This window comes from Mizuhopecten yessoensis, unplaced genomic scaffold (genome assembly GCF_002113885.1).
Source record: "Mizuhopecten yessoensis strain PY_sf001 unplaced genomic scaffold, ASM211388v2 scaffold10919, whole genome shotgun sequence".
Classification (NCBI taxonomy): domain Eukaryota; kingdom Metazoa; phylum Mollusca; class Bivalvia; order Pectinida; family Pectinidae; genus Mizuhopecten; species Mizuhopecten yessoensis.
In genome coordinates this window covers 268797-288598 of record NW_018408787.1, presented here as the reverse complement: position 1 = coordinate 288598, position 19802 = coordinate 268797, and the positions used below count along the sequence as shown (strand labels likewise).

The 19802-nt window shown below is 33.7% G+C and overlaps 3 protein-coding genes across 5 annotated transcripts in view; 1 reads left to right on the top strand and 2 right to left on the bottom strand.

The window, feature by feature from the left end:
• Positions 1 to 306: 306 nt before the first annotated feature.
• Positions 307 to 4983, bottom strand: LOC110463610. 2 transcript variants are annotated; one of them, XM_021518356.1, is made up of 8 exons: positions 4637 to 4983; positions 4318 to 4456; positions 3906 to 4058; positions 3238 to 3275; positions 2816 to 2879; positions 2027 to 2089; positions 1631 to 1761; positions 307 to 1280 (listed from the first exon to the last, which is right to left on the bottom strand). In XM_021518356.1, the coding sequence occupies exons 1-8, from the start codon at positions 4895 to 4897 to the stop codon at positions 1005 to 1007; spliced, it is 1125 nt and encodes a 374-aa protein (XP_021374031.1). In that variant the 5' UTR covers positions 4898 to 4983; the 3' UTR covers positions 307 to 1004. The 2 variants fall into 2 exon arrangements, with proteins under 2 accessions (XP_021374031.1, XP_021374032.1); XM_021518357.1 differs by having other exon boundaries at positions 4664 to 4974.
• Positions 4984 to 8958: 3975 nt separating this feature from the next.
• LOC110463609 (ectodysplasin-A-like) lies at positions 8959 to 18025 on the bottom strand. Of its 2 annotated transcripts, none has more exons than XM_021518355.1 (8): positions 13994 to 18025; positions 13119 to 13251; positions 11785 to 11961; positions 11391 to 11416; positions 11018 to 11093; positions 10712 to 10780; positions 10225 to 10352; positions 8959 to 9947 (listed from the first exon to the last, which is right to left on the bottom strand). In XM_021518355.1, exons 1-8 carry the CDS (start codon positions 14219 to 14221, stop codon positions 9654 to 9656), a joined length of 1131 nt encoding a protein of 376 aa, XP_021374030.1. In that variant the 5' UTR covers positions 14222 to 18025; the 3' UTR covers positions 8959 to 9653. The 2 variants fall into 2 exon arrangements, with proteins under 2 accessions (XP_021374030.1, XP_021374029.1); XM_021518354.1 differs by having other exon boundaries at positions 8960 to 9947; positions 13092 to 13251.
• Positions 13139 to 19802, top strand: part of LOC110463608 (transcription factor RFX4-like) — a 62902-nt gene continuing 56238 nt past the window's right edge. The window contains exon 1 of the mRNA XM_021518353.1: positions 13139 to 13208. The gene's annotated coding sequence lies outside the window, so the exon portion shown is untranslated. The remainder of the gene's footprint in view (positions 13209 to 19802) is intronic.

Sequence of the window (19802 nt, the reverse complement as noted above, 5' to 3'; positions counted from 1 at the left end):
CGCGCGTTACGGTCAATCAGGAAGAAGTTTGCATTTTATTTATGTACTTTTTCTCGAATTCTGCAGAGGTTCGAGTAAACATTCAGTTCCGTAAATCAGAATTAATGTAGAAATGTGAGTAGTTCAACAGGAGGTCATGTTTGTGCCATCATGATTATAAACAAGTACTGGAATTCACAATAGACAAATGATCAACAACATGTTTGCTTTTCTCTCCTTACTACCTTTTATCAATGATGTTCTCCCAGGCACCACCTTGCGGTGACATACAAACTTTAACAATAAACACAAAAACAAAAACAAACAAAAAATGAATATGTTTTATGATATGGGAAAAATACTGTCTGAAGCTATTGCATATATATTTGCAAGAAGTTCATATAACATTATATAAGACGACAATTCACTCTTCTCTTAAGCAAATATGAGAGATAATTAAAGAACACAACTCATAAATAACAGTTGGTGAGGATTTCTTATCAGATGTTGAGAACATAGCTTGCCGTTCCATAAAGGGTATGCACATGTAATAACTCCCGGAGTTCAGAAACCAATGACAATATACTGTAATGTGGGATGCTCCAAATACACAACCAACAACAATGGTATTCACTTTGTTGTTTGAACGACGAAACAATAAGTTGTCCATTCTATAAAGAAAGCAATAACGAGTCATAAACATGTTGTTAGATAAAAATAGGATATCAAAACCATATGAGTTAGAAAATGGAACATGCAATTATGTATGAAGCCGACCAGGAATGTCTAGTTGTTAAATAGAGGTGGTCCTACGTCACTGTATTAAATATTTGACGCTAAGGTGCTTCCCTTATGTTTATATTAATTTGTTTAATATCTCGCATGTTGCTGAGGTGTAAAAACAAAACAAATCGTATCTATGGTCAAGTTTTCCATATTATAGAATTTTCAATCCCGTTTGAGAGTCAGATACGGTTTGATAACGACGATAGCTCTGATATATGTTTAGACAGCTTGATGTGACGTCATATCAGTCGTAGAACACCAAAATATGTCTCTCCTGTTGACAAATCAATTTCAGCATCAGGTGACAGAAGATAAATGCTGAGGACGTCATTCTTTCTTAGATATAGCGTTCGAGCAGATATGCAAGTCTGAAGCAAAGTATCATAATGGTTTCCAGTCCATGTATTGTTCAGAGGTTGACAGTTGAAAACTGTACTAGGGCGACCGTTCGATCGTCTGTCCAAGACAACTGCAAATACGTCCGTACCAGTATTGTTAACCGACCACATGGCAGCCTACAATTAAATTTTGTAACTAAATTAAACTTCATTTATTTTACAACAACTGTGAAATAAGTTCTATCAATTTATAGGTATAACTTTGGCTGTATGGTAGCTCGCACGGAATCTGGATATGGAAGGAAACTGGAGTACCCAGCGAAAACCGTTAATATGCCATAGCGATAACATTTCTATATACGATAGCGAGTCTTTTCGTTCTTTAACAGATAGGTTAAGTTTATCAACTCAAAAGGACGTGAGACGCATCTTCCATTTATAACACATCTTACATTTTAATGTATACTCATTTTGTGGCCACACTAAGAATTTCTTTATGTCCGTGATACTGGCACAAATTCACTTACGTGAAGGTAGACAAGGTATGTTCCAGTCTGGTGAATGTGATAAATGCCGTCATCCGATTGGGATACCGGAAGTGACGTAACATCACTGTGTGGTTCTCTGTCCTTTAGAAAACGGAATATGTTCGGTACCTCTACAATAAAAATGACGGAATCGGTCAAAATATCTTCGAAGCTATAAAGGAAATTGATTTTACAATGTTGATTACAAAAATCAAAATATCTGCTGATTTCATGTAATCCCTAACAAGAATATTTTCTTTAAAACCCTTAACAAAACAATATGAAACGAATTCATATATATACAAATGTTATAGACGGTGACCAGAAATGTTATATCGAAGGTCATTAAATGTTCATATTGAGGTACAGTTCTTTGGGTACATTGTGTATATTTACCTGTAGTAGAAAACCTTCTATTTCTACACACCTCGCCATCGAACAGTGAACGACACCCTCTACCTGTAAAACCAATGTTTTATGTGTGAGACACTGGTTCAAAATGTCTATAATATACTGTATGACATTATTTGTTCAGACGTAAATTTTCCCGAAAAGAAGTTGCTAAATCAAAACATGGTTAAAATACACTACGTTACTACTTTGTTTGCTGTCAAGCAAAGATAGTTCGCAACGCTATCCAAGGTAAACTTTAAACTAATTGCTGCTCGTCCTAAATATCATATCTACAGTTTGTTTGAATGTTTACCACTTTGATGGTGTGACAGAGAAATCACAACCTGAGAGGTAAAAGTCTTGGTTATATGACCAGAGGCTTGATTAAGTTGGGGGTTGAACATTCAAGAATTTCACATGGTTGCAATTTCTCTGACTTATCCTCACCGCAGGAGATGATTTTTTTCCTTTCATTCTATCAATGATATGTTTGCAGACAATGAAAATCAGCATTCGTAATATGTTTATTATCCTTATGTCCACGTGACTTCTCTTTTCAAAAGCTTATCTTGATGTCATATGTTATTGTTCTCGTGACATCAGCGTATTTGTTTTGTTTCTAAGGGCTATCTGTCATTTAGTAGGGAATGATAGAAGTAAACAAAGCGGTTTCAGAGAGGTCCTAAACTGGTAAAACGGGAGACATTGTCTAAATGATGTGTGAGAAAGTGACTATAACGTTTAACGGACTATCTAGCCAACATTTAACCTACTATTTACCAAATAACCTACCTTTAAATTCATCCCATGGTACATCTTTGTCATAATCACTGATGAAGTGGACATGGCGATGTCCCTGAAGAACATAATAGCATCTAATTTATTCATAGAGAAGGTAGGGGAACATACTGACTTTCTTAATTACACCTTCAACAGTTCGCATTTTAACAGACAAAAGAATGCGATAATATTCCAAATTAAATATATATTATTCAAGCTCCTCAGAAACCGCAAGCGATTCATGGTGTTCCGGAAGTTTAAGCGTTGGGACACTTGATACATTTAAGACACTGTTAACACGTCTTTGATAATCTTATGCTCAATTTTTGATTGCTGTCATTTTTGAGGATTTCAGCACATTATATGCGTTATATAGTGTTTTCCATACGCTTATAAAAATATCATGCTAGGATTTTTAAGTAAGAATTACGTACATTTATCGGTTGTAGCCCACCATTACCACTCGGTATTCCTTTAATAAAGATACATCACATATAAGTTAAAGTCTAGGCCATTTGTATCTAACTCTGAAGTAGTTACCAACAATGAATGCTTTATTTAACCTTCAAAAGGTATAAATGAAAAATAAAGTGTATCTTACTGTATAAAAGGATAAAAAAAATCATGCTTTATCTGACCGTCAAATAGGATAAACAAAACTTTAATTTTACTATTTTTTTACATTCACTATAACTTGAAATTTATTATATGATAAATCTACGTTTTACCCAGATACACGTTAGGTATTTCTTATGTTAAACTTTAGCTTTACAATGTAAAACCTTTGCGTTTACTATGTTATGAAAATCACGTTTACATTATGTAAAATTCAGGTTTACTATGTAGTAATGGACAGCTTTACAATATGTAAACTTTAGGAAACATTTAAAGGTTATATGTGCAAATTTTCAGATACCGTGTGAAATTGTAGAGGTTACCATTGTCCGTATAATGAACTTTAGGTAGATTATGTACGTTACGTTACTTTCCTTCTGATAAAATTTCAGATTAACCATGAGACAATTTTACCTCAAATTTGTAACATAAAATGTTGTTGTTTGCCTAGATAAAGACGTGTGTAATACAGACGCTGTTTACTTACCGATTGGTAAATTTATATCCCCTATCACTGCTGTCTCTCCTTTATCGCCTTTTGGTCCTTTTTTTCCCCTTTTCCCATTCTTTCCTCGCTTACCTTTCTTGCCATTTCGACCTCTGGAACCTTTCGCACCTTTCTGACATGAACAGGATTGTTCTGTAATTAAAAACGTTAAATTTGCACAAGTCTTTTGTGCATATAAAATGAGTGGGCAAATGTAACAAACAAGTGTTAAGCATGACCAGACTAGGATGACGAACTCAAGATGAACATGATATGTTAGCTATTTACTTATTGGCGACTGGCCCAGTCCAGCGACTCTATAAATGTTTAATATATCAGTAACATGGATATAGCTAACGAACTACAGCTTGAAATAATCTCGACAAATAAATGAAATTGTAATGATATTTACTGTTTCGTTCCCCCGTTTTTCGTTTCTCACGGTAACTCGCGAGGCCAGTTACACTTGTTTCGCCTTTGTGACCGTTGTTATAGGTATGGCTGTGTACGTGTCTATTTAACAGTTGAGTCCGAAGGTCTAACGTTGTATTCTGAAAATAATTACAAAATTAGCATTACTTGATAACTATACAGCTGCGATATCAATAGAATCAGTACTGCAAAAGAACAATCATATGAGAGAAAATCAATTGGAAATGTTTAACAAACGAGCAAGCGATTAACTTCAACTAATGTAAAACGCAAGGACTCATTACATGAAAAATGCATACAAGCACATCGGAGAGTACGGTGGTTACCTCAGTAGACGATTTTATTTCATGACTTGTTTTGAAGGCCGGTGACTGTACATGTTGTCTTTCTGCTTCCCCACGTAGAGTCCGTACCTCAAGATAAAGGACGACTGTACACAAACAACTTCCTGTTGAGATAACACATGCTAACACTGCAAACCAATGTCCACATACACACGCACTGCCCTTTCCTATGTTCCTGTACCCTTCGAGTTGTCTGGGTTCTCCGTTAGTTTTCATTTTAACATTTCTACTTTCGTTTTGACTCTAAGGAGCACATGACTAATCAAAATAGGTCACATACAGTTCTGAATAAGCAAATATATACTGTACATATTATCTGGGACCAGAGTAAAACGTGATCTATTTATAATGTAGGCGGTTCTCAGAAACCCTTATAAAGGCATTACTGTTCGAAGTAAATAATTGATTATTTTCCAACTATCTATCATATACTCGGACTTGGGCACTGATATAACTTAAAACCCTGCAGAGAACTCTACTCTTAATACATTTACAATGCGCGAGCTTCTGTGTCGATTTAGTGCTGAGCATGTATGTATTGTTTCATTTCAAAATATTTTATTAAATCAATCAGATTTAATTGGAATTGGGCAACAGGCAAAGCCTATGCAAGCCCTCTCCCAGGAGGTACATCTCAAACAATAGCAATATAATGAACTATGAATATTTACATACATGCTTTAGGAACATAAGACTTAGATCAGTGCCAATGAGTATAGGAGACAACATACATACATACATACATACATACATACATACATACATACATACATACACATACATACATGCATGCACACATACATGCACACATACATACATGCATGCATACACACATAAATACATGCATGCATGCATACATACACATATACATACATACATATATACATGCATGCATAACATTCAAAATTCGTTGGTCGATTCTATATATCTCTGAACACAAACACGAATAGCTGAGTTAAGATTTTCACTAAGGAAACTGCTTCCTTTAATCAATATATTAATATTAAACATTAGATGTTCATAAATGTTAAGGTCAAGTTAAAGTGTAAATTTAGATTTGTGTCAAGCTGTAAATGAGACAGAGATATTATCATATTTTGTCTTTGAGTCATATATCTAGGGCAATGCAAAAAGAAGTGACTCATATCTTCATTATTGTAACCACATATACAGGAGGGATTATCATTAAGATGGTCTCTGAAGAGATCAGGGTTCAACTGACTTGCACGATTTCGAAGTTGACATAATATTATGTTAAAAGATCTAGTCCCTTCATATTTAAAAATCTTAGTACATATATCTTCATTATTTTGGGGTATGGCATGAAGAACAAGTTGTTGTTTTTTTAGTTCACTAATAGATCTCAAATGATAATAGTTACATTCAGGTCTATTCAACCAAGACATTGTGCTAGGAACGAAACTGTTGAAATATGCATTAGATCTACAAATTGGTGATTAAATATGCGTTGATGTCGCACATGATGGGTCATAGCTTCATTGCTGACTATGTAAGGTTCAACAATTCCAAAAGGATAATTAGGACTAACATGGTTAATTATTTTTAAAAACAATAAATGCTGCTGATCCTTTCTACGTTTCTTAAGAGTATCCCATCCAGTTTCATTATAGATGATTTCATGACTAGTACCTCTTCGGAGACCAGTAACTATTCTAGCAGCATCTAGCTGGATAGATTCAAGAAGATCTGATTCAGTTTGATTACAATTATTCCATACAACACTAGCATACTCAAGATATGACTTTTATATCATTTCTAGAGATTTCCTATCAAGTTTGTGTTTGAGTGACCTAATTGAATGCATCTTATTAATGTACATGTATCATTATATAAGAAATTGATGTGATCAGACAACAAACCATGGCTGTTAAAAAAAATACAGAGATGTTTATGCTTTTTCACCACAAAATTGTTAAGAAATGTGAGATCAGGATGCATTTCATCTGCATTTAATTTATTTGATACAAGAAAACTTCTGTTTTACTAGGATTAAATAGTATACCCCATCTATGAGCCCAGATAGATATCCTATTGAGATCATTGTTTAAAATGTCAGCAGCAGCCTTGTTATCATTTTCTATAAGTACAAATAGTGAGATATCATCTGCAAAAAAAAATCAGATTTGACTCAATTTATTTTTCTATGTCATTTATATATAACAGAAATAAATATGGCCCGAGGACTGAGCCCTGTGGAACACCGGCTGTAAGTGTACGCCAAGAAGACTTGTACCCATCAATTATTACTCTTTGCTGTCTATCACTTAAATAATTAGAAAGCCAATTTAGAAAAATGGTTTCAATACCATATTTTTTCAATTTGTACACAAGTCCATCATGTCAGACCCTATCAATACTTTACTTATATCACAAAACACAATTCTGGCCTCTTTTCTTCTATCAAGTTGCTTAAGAATTGAATCATATATTGCTTATAGCTGGTTAACTGTAGAATCTTTGGGGAGGAATCCAGATTGGTTCTTAGAAGTTATCTGATTTACTGAAAGATAGTTAAACAAATATTTGAACATAATTCTTTCAAGCATTTAATTAAACAGAAGAGTGATAGACATATGTCTGTATGTCTGTAGTTTGATGGGTCACTTCTCTCACCTTCGCCCTTATATACAGCTGTGACATTGGCATTTTTCCAGACTTTAGGTAATTGACCGGATTCCACTGATTTATTAAGAAGAATATGTAATTACTTTACACGAGATTCAGATACACCTTTGATAAACCTAGGATGAATTGCATCAGGACCTGCTGGCTATTTTGGAATAATGAGTTGAAGTTGGTCATAAACATCTTGCTCAGTAATATTGATATTGATCTGTATCATTTTTTTCTTTTTAGAGGGAAGAACAGATTTGGCAATTCTCCACCATTTACCCAGAGGGATATTTTTGTCAATAAGAGAATTTTGTAATTTGCTAAGATATTTTATTTCGCATCTCTAATCATTGAAATAACTGAATTACGTAATTGTCTGTATTTATCCCACGAGGTGGCAGGATTTATTTGCTTAGCCTTATAATGTTGCCTATTTCTCTTCCTCATTTTCAGCCGGATTTCATTATTCATTCATATTTTATCATTAGGTCTAATTGTCACTGTCCTGTTTGGTACAAATCTGTCAATACAAGTCATTAGCTTATTGGATACAATTTTAGTTTAAGATTTCAATATCATCAATATTACTCAGCTCTTCATCCGGATCAATTGTTGATAAATAAGTATTAGCACTGGCAAAGTATGCATTATTAAAATATATCGAAGCTTTTTTAAAAGTATTTTTCTTAAGTGTCTTAAATGAAATTGTGGTACTAATAGCACAATGATCACTACATGATGTATGTATTGTAACACATGTTCCTGCATTTAATAGGAAACATGATGATGGGTACAATATTTGATGTTTGAAACAAGGCAAAGGGGCAAAGAGAAATGGGTTGGTTAGGTTCCGATTATCTCTCCTCCTAAATTGCCGTATTGAATTGATATAGTGACACTAGTTTTGCTGTCTGTGTACTTCGTACGCTAAGAGACTAGATTCTAAACTATAAAGCAAATATGACTAACTACATATGTCAGTGGTTAGGGATATGATCACAATGGCTTATGTTGTTGAATGATGTAATGGGTATTTGATACAGTATGCCAAAATAAATTACTCTGCATCTTACAGCTTTATCATTATTTAAATACTTCCCAGTGACGCTAAGGGTAAAAAGGCTGGGACCCAAATTGGTTTAAACCCCTATTGAAAAAGAATGGGGATAATCGACTACTATTTGAACTTTAGTTAGCCTCAAACATGTATTTCGGGAATTAATTCTCCTCTAAAGAACGTAATTTCCCTTTGATTTGTTTAAATGTCACTTGTAGTTTGTCCTTGCATGTTAATGCTCATGTTTGCTCTTTAGAAATGCTTCTAGATAAGGAAGACTTTAAACGATGTCACCGAAATACAAAATGACCTAATAAGTAGATTTATATTCTTAAGTATAAGCTATATGATATAAGCACCGAGCTAGTTCTGGGTGTTTCTCAAAAACAATCAATGTTGCCCATTCAATGAAAAGTTTGCGTTGTTCGACTTGAGCATTTCAGATTTATCTGACATCATGCATTAACAGTAACTGGTTTGGATGAGGAAGCAATTGTAAATAAAGAATCCGACAACATATCAAAATAACAAAACAAATTAAATCAAAATACAATGTTATCATTTTATTAATACAATGCAAAACTTAATTGTATATTACAACATATAAAATAAAAATCATAATAAAATAAATTTACAGAAATATACATATATACTCTTTTACAATGACGTCAAAAGTCATCCAATGAATGAGATCCAAAACTATAAAGAACGACGTAATAAAAAACAAATTATTGTTTAACAATAACAGGAAATATGACACTTTCCATATCTAAGTGGGATCGGACAATTTCGCACACAAATTTAGGCAAAGTCATCATATTGCCTTTTAGTGTTTGATGATGATGTTTTTACAATAAACCTCAGCAGAGTGCATATACGAAAACGTATCATCTGAAAAGCATACACTTCATGCTCTTATATCCTAATAGTACATGATTACAATGTTAAATTGTTTATTTAGAAATCAAAATAATGCTATTCAAATTGAAACCTTAATCAAAGGCATAAACAATAGTCTTTCATGTTATCTTTGCGCACTGCAGATATGAAACAATTTCGAACTCTTTGCTTTAAATTAAGTTATATTACGATGCTTCGAGAAAACCATTTAAACTTTATTAAGCAAAAAATGACTGAACGATTAATGGTATGGGGTTAATGAATATCTTCCTGTTTGAGACCAGTTAATGGTAGAATGACCTCAGGGAATTAACCTGGCAGTCTGAAGTTTTTTTCGCATTGTGCATCTATGACTATGTGTTTATGTTTGTTGAATGTCGTTCAGCCCTGTGATAGTAACACGGCTCCAAAGTTTGTGTGCTTATTAAGCAGTATAGCCCTGTCGGAGCTGGTGATGACAACAGATATCGTTTGACCCTTTTGAATGTAGAACATGCCAACGTTTCCACACGACTTTGTCCTAGCTCCCTTGTATTTGATCCGCCTGTTGGTCATGCTTTCGTGAAAGTGGTCGGTCGCCACAATACATGACAGCTCCATATCTGTTCTCTTCCAGTTGATATCACCAATAAACAGACCCATTTCGTGGTGTAGATCCCGGACCAGAGACTGAGACTAGATGATAGAAAACATGCTGTATTAATTTTTGTTTTAGGTTTTACCGCCTAAAACGTCAAATAATAGTACAGCTTAGTTTTAGAGAAAATATGTTTTATGGGCTTTCTTTGTAAGAATTATTGTTTAGCTATCTTTTCACAAAATATTAGTTGTATACATGGTATAATATGCAATATCTCATTATTTACTTGCTGGCGTCAATGATACATGGAAAATTAACGAAAGGTTACAGTATGCATTCAAAGAATGATTGGCATTTTAATTAATCACTTACGTTTATATACAACAGGTAGAGGCCGGTGTACAGGACATTGAATCTCCCATTCAACAGCCTCTCAATGGGATGTTTCACGTCATTTATCAAGGATTGGATCGTCAGGAACTCCATAACATGGTTATCAACTGGAGATAAAAGGTATGACACAATTTTACCCATAAAAGTTTTGATAAAATATATATTCGTTTATTACACTTATATGATTTTTTTAAAGGTTTAAAGTTTAAAATATAATATTTCAGCAGCGGTATGAAATGATAAGCAGCTACCTGAAATATCATTCAGTATTTGTTCACGACTTTACTTACAGGTGTCAGGTGTAAGTATTTTTCTACCATCACTTGTTAAATATATATTAGTCGATGTTGAATGTGACGTCTTCTGATTAACATCTGATTAATTATTGATTAAACGCATACACGGCCTTCTAAGATGAAAAACACATGTGCCCTTCCTTTTTACAGTGCACGGTAATGTTGCCTACCTTTGCTGTGGAAAGTGTTATCTGATGCACAATAGTCCCCTCCCCACATCTTCACACATTCCATTGAATCTACAAATGAACAAACAGTATAACAGCAGTCTGTATAACATTTGGTATACTTACATGGTATGTCTGTTGCGAAATCCTGGAAGACATGTACTTTATACCATATGTCCAACACGAGACAATACTACACTATCAATTACCGTCAAATGCTTAAAAATTGTATTTTATTGTTGTTTTTCAAAATCAGAAATGTTAATTGTGTAGATAGTATTTCAATCATTCAAAATCTAAGAAGCTTACCTGTTCGCGAGTCAACGCTGGTCATGTCTTGTTTAGATGGTAAACCTGGGATGAAATGTGCCGCCATGACGCTGATCTGTCAGGTAAAACACGTTTTAGAAACTGGTGGGTTAACTGTTGTTCTTGAGGAAAGTATACAGACATACCACTGACTTGTGATACGATACTGAGATATGAACAAGTTGAAGGAACTAGAACCCTTTATGTAACTGGCTATTCAGGTTACAAATTTAATATGACAATAATTCTAACCAACAAATACCATAAACTTTCGATTAGCTGAGGTTCTTGTATTTCCCTTTTGCTTTAATTTACAAGTTTAAATATGCAGTTTCTGGTGAATGCGGATAATTCGATAAACGTAATGACCTACCGACTCTCCTTTCGCTCCTTGTATTCCTGAAACAGAAATTTTGAAAATCGGATATAATTCACTATACCATTAAAGTGTTGATGTTACATAAGGTTTATTCTGCAATTAAGTAGTCTACATTGAGTAATGAAATTGTTGAATACAGCAATTTCTGAAAACGTATGCAACAAAAAAAAAAATGGAGATTTTAAGCAAAGCTAAAAAAATCATTATATTTACAGTTTGAAATATTTCTGAAGAAAGTTGTGTGACTGTTTATCACGAATCAAATTTAAATTTATTTTTAATGTTTGATGTGAATCTCTTTCAAAAATATATATTAGGCGAAAAAGCTATATTTTGTGTGTATATGTAATAAATGTTAAGCATCTGAAGGGATGGCGTGTAGTCTTACCAGGAAGTCCAGGCTGTCCCGGTGGCGCCATGGGACCCGTGAGTCCTCGTTCCCCTGGCGGTCCGCTTATCCCGGGACTCCCTTGAACACCCTTCGTGCCGTTAACTCCAGGTTTGCCGTTCAATCCCCGAAAACCACGAGGGCCTCTACATTTCTTTGGACATTTCCGCTTTTTTTCTTTAGTGGTAATTGGAAAGCAATATTCAGGACCTTAATAACTTTGTACCGTTAGTATACATAAATGATAAATAAAAATATTTTCAGCTTTCTATTAAAAGAAGACATTTTTTGTGCGAAACAACTATATCAAAATGAATAACAAGCTCAATAAAATGGTTTGAGTATGCCTTTATTTAGTGTAATGAAAAGCTGAAACGTGTCATGATTACTCGTTATAGTAATCACGGTCACCGTTATTTTGTATCGATCAGAAATTATCGTGAGTATAGCTTAACGAATTTCAATAAAACAGATCATAGATATTGCTGAAATATTTTATTTAGTATGTATTATATTTTATCATATCGCTGATCAGTCAGGCATAGTGTGGTTTAGTAATAAGTGGGTTTGCTGTAATTATGTATCTGACAAAGCGTAAAGCTATGCCAGTGACCTGCAAGGTATAGCATGAATCGGATTTAGAAGATTAAGTGTTTGGACAAAGTATACAATCAGGCATTTCACAAAGTAATATATCTCCATAAGAGTTGTGCTGGCTACAATATCATGAATATATTGCTAGTCATCAGCTGCATGTGATGATCTGTATATCTATGTTATACATGTAACTTGTTAAACCGACACATGCCGTTAAATTAGTTTATCACACACACACACACAAAAGGATGATAACTTGAAGCACACTTAAATCATTTACGTGTTTGTGCATTTCAAGCGTGTCAAAATGTTAACAAACTACAACACCAGTCATATAAATATACTACACTAATAAATGTGTAAAAATCTTGTTATGACGTTAGCTTTTGCCATCCTGTTCCACAGAACACGATGTTTGTAATAATGACAATGTGGTAAAAAGATACCATTCTTTCATTTAAATACACAAGGATAGAATACGAACTCAACCAGAAAAAAATACAGCATTTAGTTATCAAATGTTTCGCAACCACACCCATGCATTATAAATTATAATGTATTTCCGTGTTAGAATGCTGTAAGTGTGAATTTTCAAATAATACATACATATATATAATGTTACCAATTCTATTATAAAGGTAAGCATCAATTTAGATACAATTTAAGGGCTAGGTAGCATTACCAATGAAAGTGTTAGTAAAAATAAGTACCAGATTTTTGTTTTCGTTTTCTTTTACCCTTTGTATGAACTGCCCGTTCAACACGATGAAATACAGGTTCTTCAAACACATTATGGGTTCCGTCGTACGTGTCATCCAAGGTCAAGGGTATGTTATCAGTTGTCACGTGTTCAAAGGTATTTCCAAGAATCTAATAAAAAATACATAATCTATCAGAATATGGGATTTCTAAGCATAGAAAACCCGTAAATTTCTAAAGTGATATTTTCCAAGAAATAAATTCCTTTAAAGTTATATGAAACCTGTGTCGTCAAGTGAATGTTCCTGTGGGATGTTGTGGTGTTCCCCTTCCACCACTTATAGATGACTGGTTTTAGAACTCAATGAACTCCTCTGTGACCAATATATGTTATATAAAGTATGTAATAAATTCAATTAAATGCTTTGAAAAAAACGTAAGTAATACATTTGCATTCACACTTGAACTGAGAAAAAAAACGTTGATGTAATTTCAAATGGCAACGAACCGAAAGGCATACAATTATTATTAAAATGAAAGGATTATTAAACCAAAATAGAAAATGATCCGGATAATTTGAATAATATTAAACGATATTTTAAATGTCCCGACATGCAGGAATAGAAAATTAAAATTAATAAGATACTGAACTTATCTGTAAGCAAATGTATCCACGTGTGCAGTGTTTATTAATATGTTTAATAATAAATGTCTTTAAAAATTAAACATTTATTGTGATGTTAATAGAAATCGAAAATTAATCATCAGAATAACTTTTAGATAAAATCATCTAATTAAAATCAATGTCCATATGCATGATAGTAAACAGAAAATGCACAATAAAACGTTTACAGTTTGCATACGTATGCGATGTATCGGGACGAGAGACCATATCCGTCGTGGGTTTGTTTACCTTGTATTCAGCCGATTTTGAACCATGACCATCTTTTAGTAGGTGTATCTCCTTTTTCAAGTTGACAATCTCATACGCTGACCAAAGTATATATACACAAACAAAGACGCAGAAGGTATGTCTGACAAAGCTTTCGGGCCAACAACTGCAAAGTCGATCTGTCTCCTTGCTTAGTCTATATTTCTTTCCATCCAAAACTACTTTCATTTTGTTATTATAATATAGCATACGGCTAGTGACACAATGACCTATATACAGACTATCGTGTGGTACCGACGTCCTTCTTGTCAGCAACTTACTCGCGTCTGTAACAACCGACCCTTATATTGGGCCAATATATTCTGAGCGATTCGGGGAAAAACTTGCTTGACCTCAATACAGGCGGGACTTTGTAGGAATATATATTCCTCAACATCAGTCTATGATTCATCAACCAATTGTGTGTCGTTAATCGAGACCTAAAATACAGATATAACGTGAATATTAAAAACGAATGCAAACTAAATCTAAAAATCGCAAAGATAAGTAGTTCGTTTCATATGCATACGAAATAAATCATAACAAACAACGCCTATCAGGTGTATTGACTTGAAAATTAGCACAGACTGTTACAACAGTACAGACATGTATGCACGCTGCATTACTATAGTTCCTCATTTAAGTGTATTTCTATACAAATAAAATAGTACAACTTGATTGATATGAGGGTGTATATACCTTCGTCGTGTTACAAAAATAATTATTCAGTGATTTTTGTGAAGCTGTTATAAAGTCGTTTTGTTTTTAAACCTTCTTGTATCGCGAAGATATAATCACATCTTTCCCAGGAAAGTATGTACATTCAGGATAGGGGAGGTAATTGGAGGTAACTTGTATGTACTCTGAGTTTTGTTCATATGTTCATCGTAATAAAAATAACCTTGATAATGAAGTAATATTGTTTAAAACTGAAATTTAACTAAACATGGTTTTCTATCCTTGGCTATTCAGTTTCTGATTATGTTTACAGTTGTCATCAGTGACCTGTTTCCAGCTATAGGATTTGTCAATTATGATACATGTGATATGAAGTGTACGTTCAATATTACTTAGATCGCTGAGGCCAATATCTTATCAGGCAATTCATTTATATTGGGTTTTTATAAGCTAAATGATACCTTATGGTAACAAGTGATTGTTTTCTTTGTCATTACAACTGAAACAAACATGCTTTTATCACCTTATTGGGCCAACAGATGATACAACCCCATTCTGCATTTGGCGAGTGATATCATAACGGGGTCAAAATGTGACACACGTCTTTCCTGGAATTTCGTAATGTTACATATGACACAAATATTTCCTGGTTCTGGGTTTTGACCCTGAGTGTTGGTATTTTCCTACTCTCGTTGTATTTTCCTAAACATTACTTTTTTTCTTCCGTTTGGTATTGGAGTGTGTCATACCGGTCACAATATAGCAATCACATTCTACAAATTATCTTTATCTTTTGTGTATCTGTTCTCAAGTGAAGATAACAACCGTTAAAAAATAAAAAGAATTGTTATACTAGTTTTCGTTTTGCACAGATATATACTTAGGAAGAGTTACAGGCCAAAAAGTATTCAGGTCAAGCAGCATATCCGAGAGTATCATGATTTTGACATGAATTTGCAAATATTTACATTTTTTTTATTGTTTAGAAATGTACGTGCACCTGAGTAACACTTGTTACAAGGCTTGATAGTCTTACATTAGAGTTTAAATGTAACAACAAATCATATGACAAGTTATTATATTTAGGTGTAGACGCTTGACCTGCTTCAAGATTGAACCCCAATTCAGTATCACTACCGCAATGCAGTAGTCTATTTATAGTCCAAGGTCCTTTGCTTGATATAGATTTGTTCTACGCCCGACTTTAAAAACATAAATATTAGTTTAGGGGGTAAAGTACAAATGGTACACTACTGTTCGTGTAATTGAATACAGAAATATGAAGTTAGCATTTCATTATACAAATTGTCTTAAAATGAGGTCAAATTTAGCAAACTGTTAACGTTCCGCTACGCCTAATATGTATAAATTTGCATCGTATAATGTATGTACAATGACGATGTATTATAGACTGTGCAATACCCTGTCTACTGTACGAGAAGGAAGTTATAGCGAAAGGAAAAAATTCCGGGAAGAGGGGCTGTTTGCGAAAGAGATTTGTAATTACGATAAAGGGAAACATAAAGACATTTTCGCAAAATGGGATGTTAACGTGATGTTGTAAATGTTAACACGAGAGGTTTAACAATGATGTGCCTGTTTTAATATGATTTAATATGATACATTATGGACACAGGCTACAAGCCACTATATCCATACCAGTACATACAACAAAATTTACATTAAGTGTCAATTAAACAGTTTTTAAAATTAAAAATTATATTTTCACGTTTAAAGTACTCATCTAAACCAATGTCAAACTGCATGACTGTTCCATATATTAACAACACGGAAAGTAAAGATTTTTTATCTTATATCAAGGTGACAGTGGTTTTTAAAAAGTTTGTAAAAATGCCCTCTTGTTGTACTACTAATATCCCACTGAAACATGCTTTCAGTCACTAGATAGGGTCATAAACAAATCACAGTCTTAAAGACGTTTATTAGGTCTCCTCGCATCCGACGGTGCTTTAAGGTTGGAAGATTAAATCTCTGCACACACTCTGTATACGTCATATTACTAAATCCAGGTAGGATCTTGGTAGCTCGTCTCTGGGCGTTTTCAACATGTATTTCAGCTTTAGTAGTCTCTTACCGTAAAATATCCTCTAGGTGATTCTTAACGTTTAAACTAAATAAAATAGAATTTCTTACACGTGACCTGATAGAGAAAGCTCAATTAACACTGATTGTGTACCTATCTGTATTTGATTGAGTGAAATCGCACACATAAAGAAAGTGGTTCAGCTTCCTGACTTATCAGCTTAAGGAGTATCGCATTGGATAGTCAGTATATCTCTATATAAATATAGCATGCATGACGTCTATTTACTCTGTAATTTATCGAGTAGAGTTTTCACGTGTACCTCTGTTAATCCACATTAGGCACATACACGTATAATAACATAAATATTACCTACAGGATAGTTCATGTTTCGTAATGAATATCAACTACATGTCATCGACTGGGATGAATGTATCAATACTGTTCACATCGGCAACGCATTCATACTAAGAGTTAGAATGTAACTGGCCATCACCGCAAGACAACACATTTTTTCTAAAGCATATGAATATAAAAACTGAGGACACAAAACCCATCGCCAATGCCACAACAAATTATGTACCAGGCCATTTTGTTATGAATCAACAATAAAACACGAGACTTTATTAAAATTATACGGTAAATTCAGCTTAGTTTGATGTGTGGAAAAATAACATAAGGTGTAATCTTTAACAATAAAAGAATAAAAACTTCATTTTTCACATTTAAACCACACACAATAGTTTAAATCTAGGAAACATTACACTACATGTAAAACATATACAATACGTATTGCTTAAACAGATTTATCACAACACATTAGACAATTAATGTTGAATGACTGCAGGCCACATTGTAATGACTTCTTAACGTTAATTCCTCGTAATGATTTAACAGATTTATCACAATACATTAGACAATTAATGTTGAATGACTGCAGGCCACATTGTAATGACTTCGTAACGTTAATTCCTCGTGACATTCGTGTTGAACAACACAAAACTGTCTTTTATTCATTCACATTCAATGCAACACGTGAAGGACTGTAAGGAATAAACTTTGAATTTTTAATTGAGATTCTTATTTTTACACATCGGATGTGTTCCGCTAGCACAACGCGTTCCACCTAGTGAAGCAACGGTTGTTTATTTAATTGTCAACATGTCACTATTGGACTAGCCGTGTCATAACGCCTGTGAATCTATAGTCCACTAGGTAATGACACTTTTACATTTGTACTGAAATATATTTTATGATAAGATAAATAAATCAACACTGAAGGACGAAGATATTCCGTTCAGCCAGAATTCAGTAAAATGGCGCCAAAATTTGTGCCGTCCTTGATACGTATGGCCCTGTTCGGTTCCTGCATGACGACCGAGATATGTTGACCAGCTTCCATGTAGAATGTACCTACTGTCGCACATGATTTTGTCCTGGCGTTATCATATTTCGTATTCATTGTGTGGGATGAAATTTTTTCCGTAGCAACCGTACACATGAGGTCAGGGTCGGAGTCGATTTTGCCGATGTACAACGCCACAGCGTAGTGAACATCATAAACATACAGCTGGGCCTGTAAAACGTTGATAAAGTCAAGATCATTATTTCAGAAAGGATATTTCAATCGCGTATGTTAAATAGATCTTATATTGTTTTACAAATACACTTTATCATCTTTTGATATGTGCAAAATATATCTTGTTGATAATGTTTTTTTCAGTAATCAAATGAACTAAATCAATATATTCTTGGAATAATCTTCTGTTGGTTTTCTGCTAATTTATATACCTGACATCTATTCTTTGCTTCCATTCATTATTTATACCGTGCTATCTCAATCATGTTGCATTTAATTTTGTGACTGCATATTTGTTGAATGTATGAGACCATAGTTATTGAAGAAAACACGTTCTGGTGGGTTACTTTTTATATTAATGATTATTGTTTTTCATTTGTGTTTTTAAACAAATTACTGTGTATTTTCGTTTTTCATTTAAAGATCCTGATAGTCTGCGACAATCGATGAAGGTTCTACATGACTATTCAGAATGTACCATGAAGATAATACCAATGGGTTTAATTTCCCCGTTCTGAATAGACAGATTATGTTTAATAATACAGGTTCAACTTTCAAAGAAGTGTCTGCAATGGTAAAAATCAAATGTCTGGATCACACAGGTAATCGAATATTATGGGTTATATTTAATCAAGAAAAAAATACTTTATTTGTACTTGCATTTAATGTGGCATCTTTATATAATACATATATCTAGTCTAATAGAAAATACACGTACCTTTGTAATACGTTAAAAAAATGACATAATTAACATACGTTTAGATAGACGAGGTAGATGCCGTCGTATTTGACTTTGAATTTGCCGTCGTGAAGTCGATCTAATGGTGACTCTGTCCACTTGCCGAGGGACTGATCCGACAGAAACTCCATGATCTGGTTAGTTTCTGACAATTAGTAAAAACATGATATAAACTTGTATACTGCACCTTCATCTGACCAAGGTTTCCTGTGTACTAATGGTTTATTAGCTATGGTGGGTTGTTACTGCATTAAGTTTGTAATCTTCAATTATGCTTTCTATTCATAAGTATAATGAAATAAATATATTGTCAATAATAACAAGCAAACCATTTCAAAAATGCAATTTTAGTTGAAAAAGGTAATGTTTGCATTGCCTCCTTGGTGAAAGTTGAAAAGTGGAAGATATATGTGGCCTGAAACATTAATAATTTTTTAAACGCTCAAACCGGAAAAAGAATAAGCATTGTTTGAAGAATTGTATTATTACCGCAATCACTTGTTATATATACTTACTCTTACTGAAAAATGTGTCTGAGCCGTAACAATATCGCCCACCCCATCTCTCTTCACACGTCGCCCGAGCTGAAAACGAACCACGTGTAGTAAGGTCAAACAGAAACAAAACGAAACACGTGTGGTAAAGTCAAAGAGAGCAAAACGAAGCACGTGTAGTTAGGTCAAACAATAACAAAACAAAAAACATGTAGTAATGTCAGACAATAACAAAATGAAACATGTGTAATAAGTTC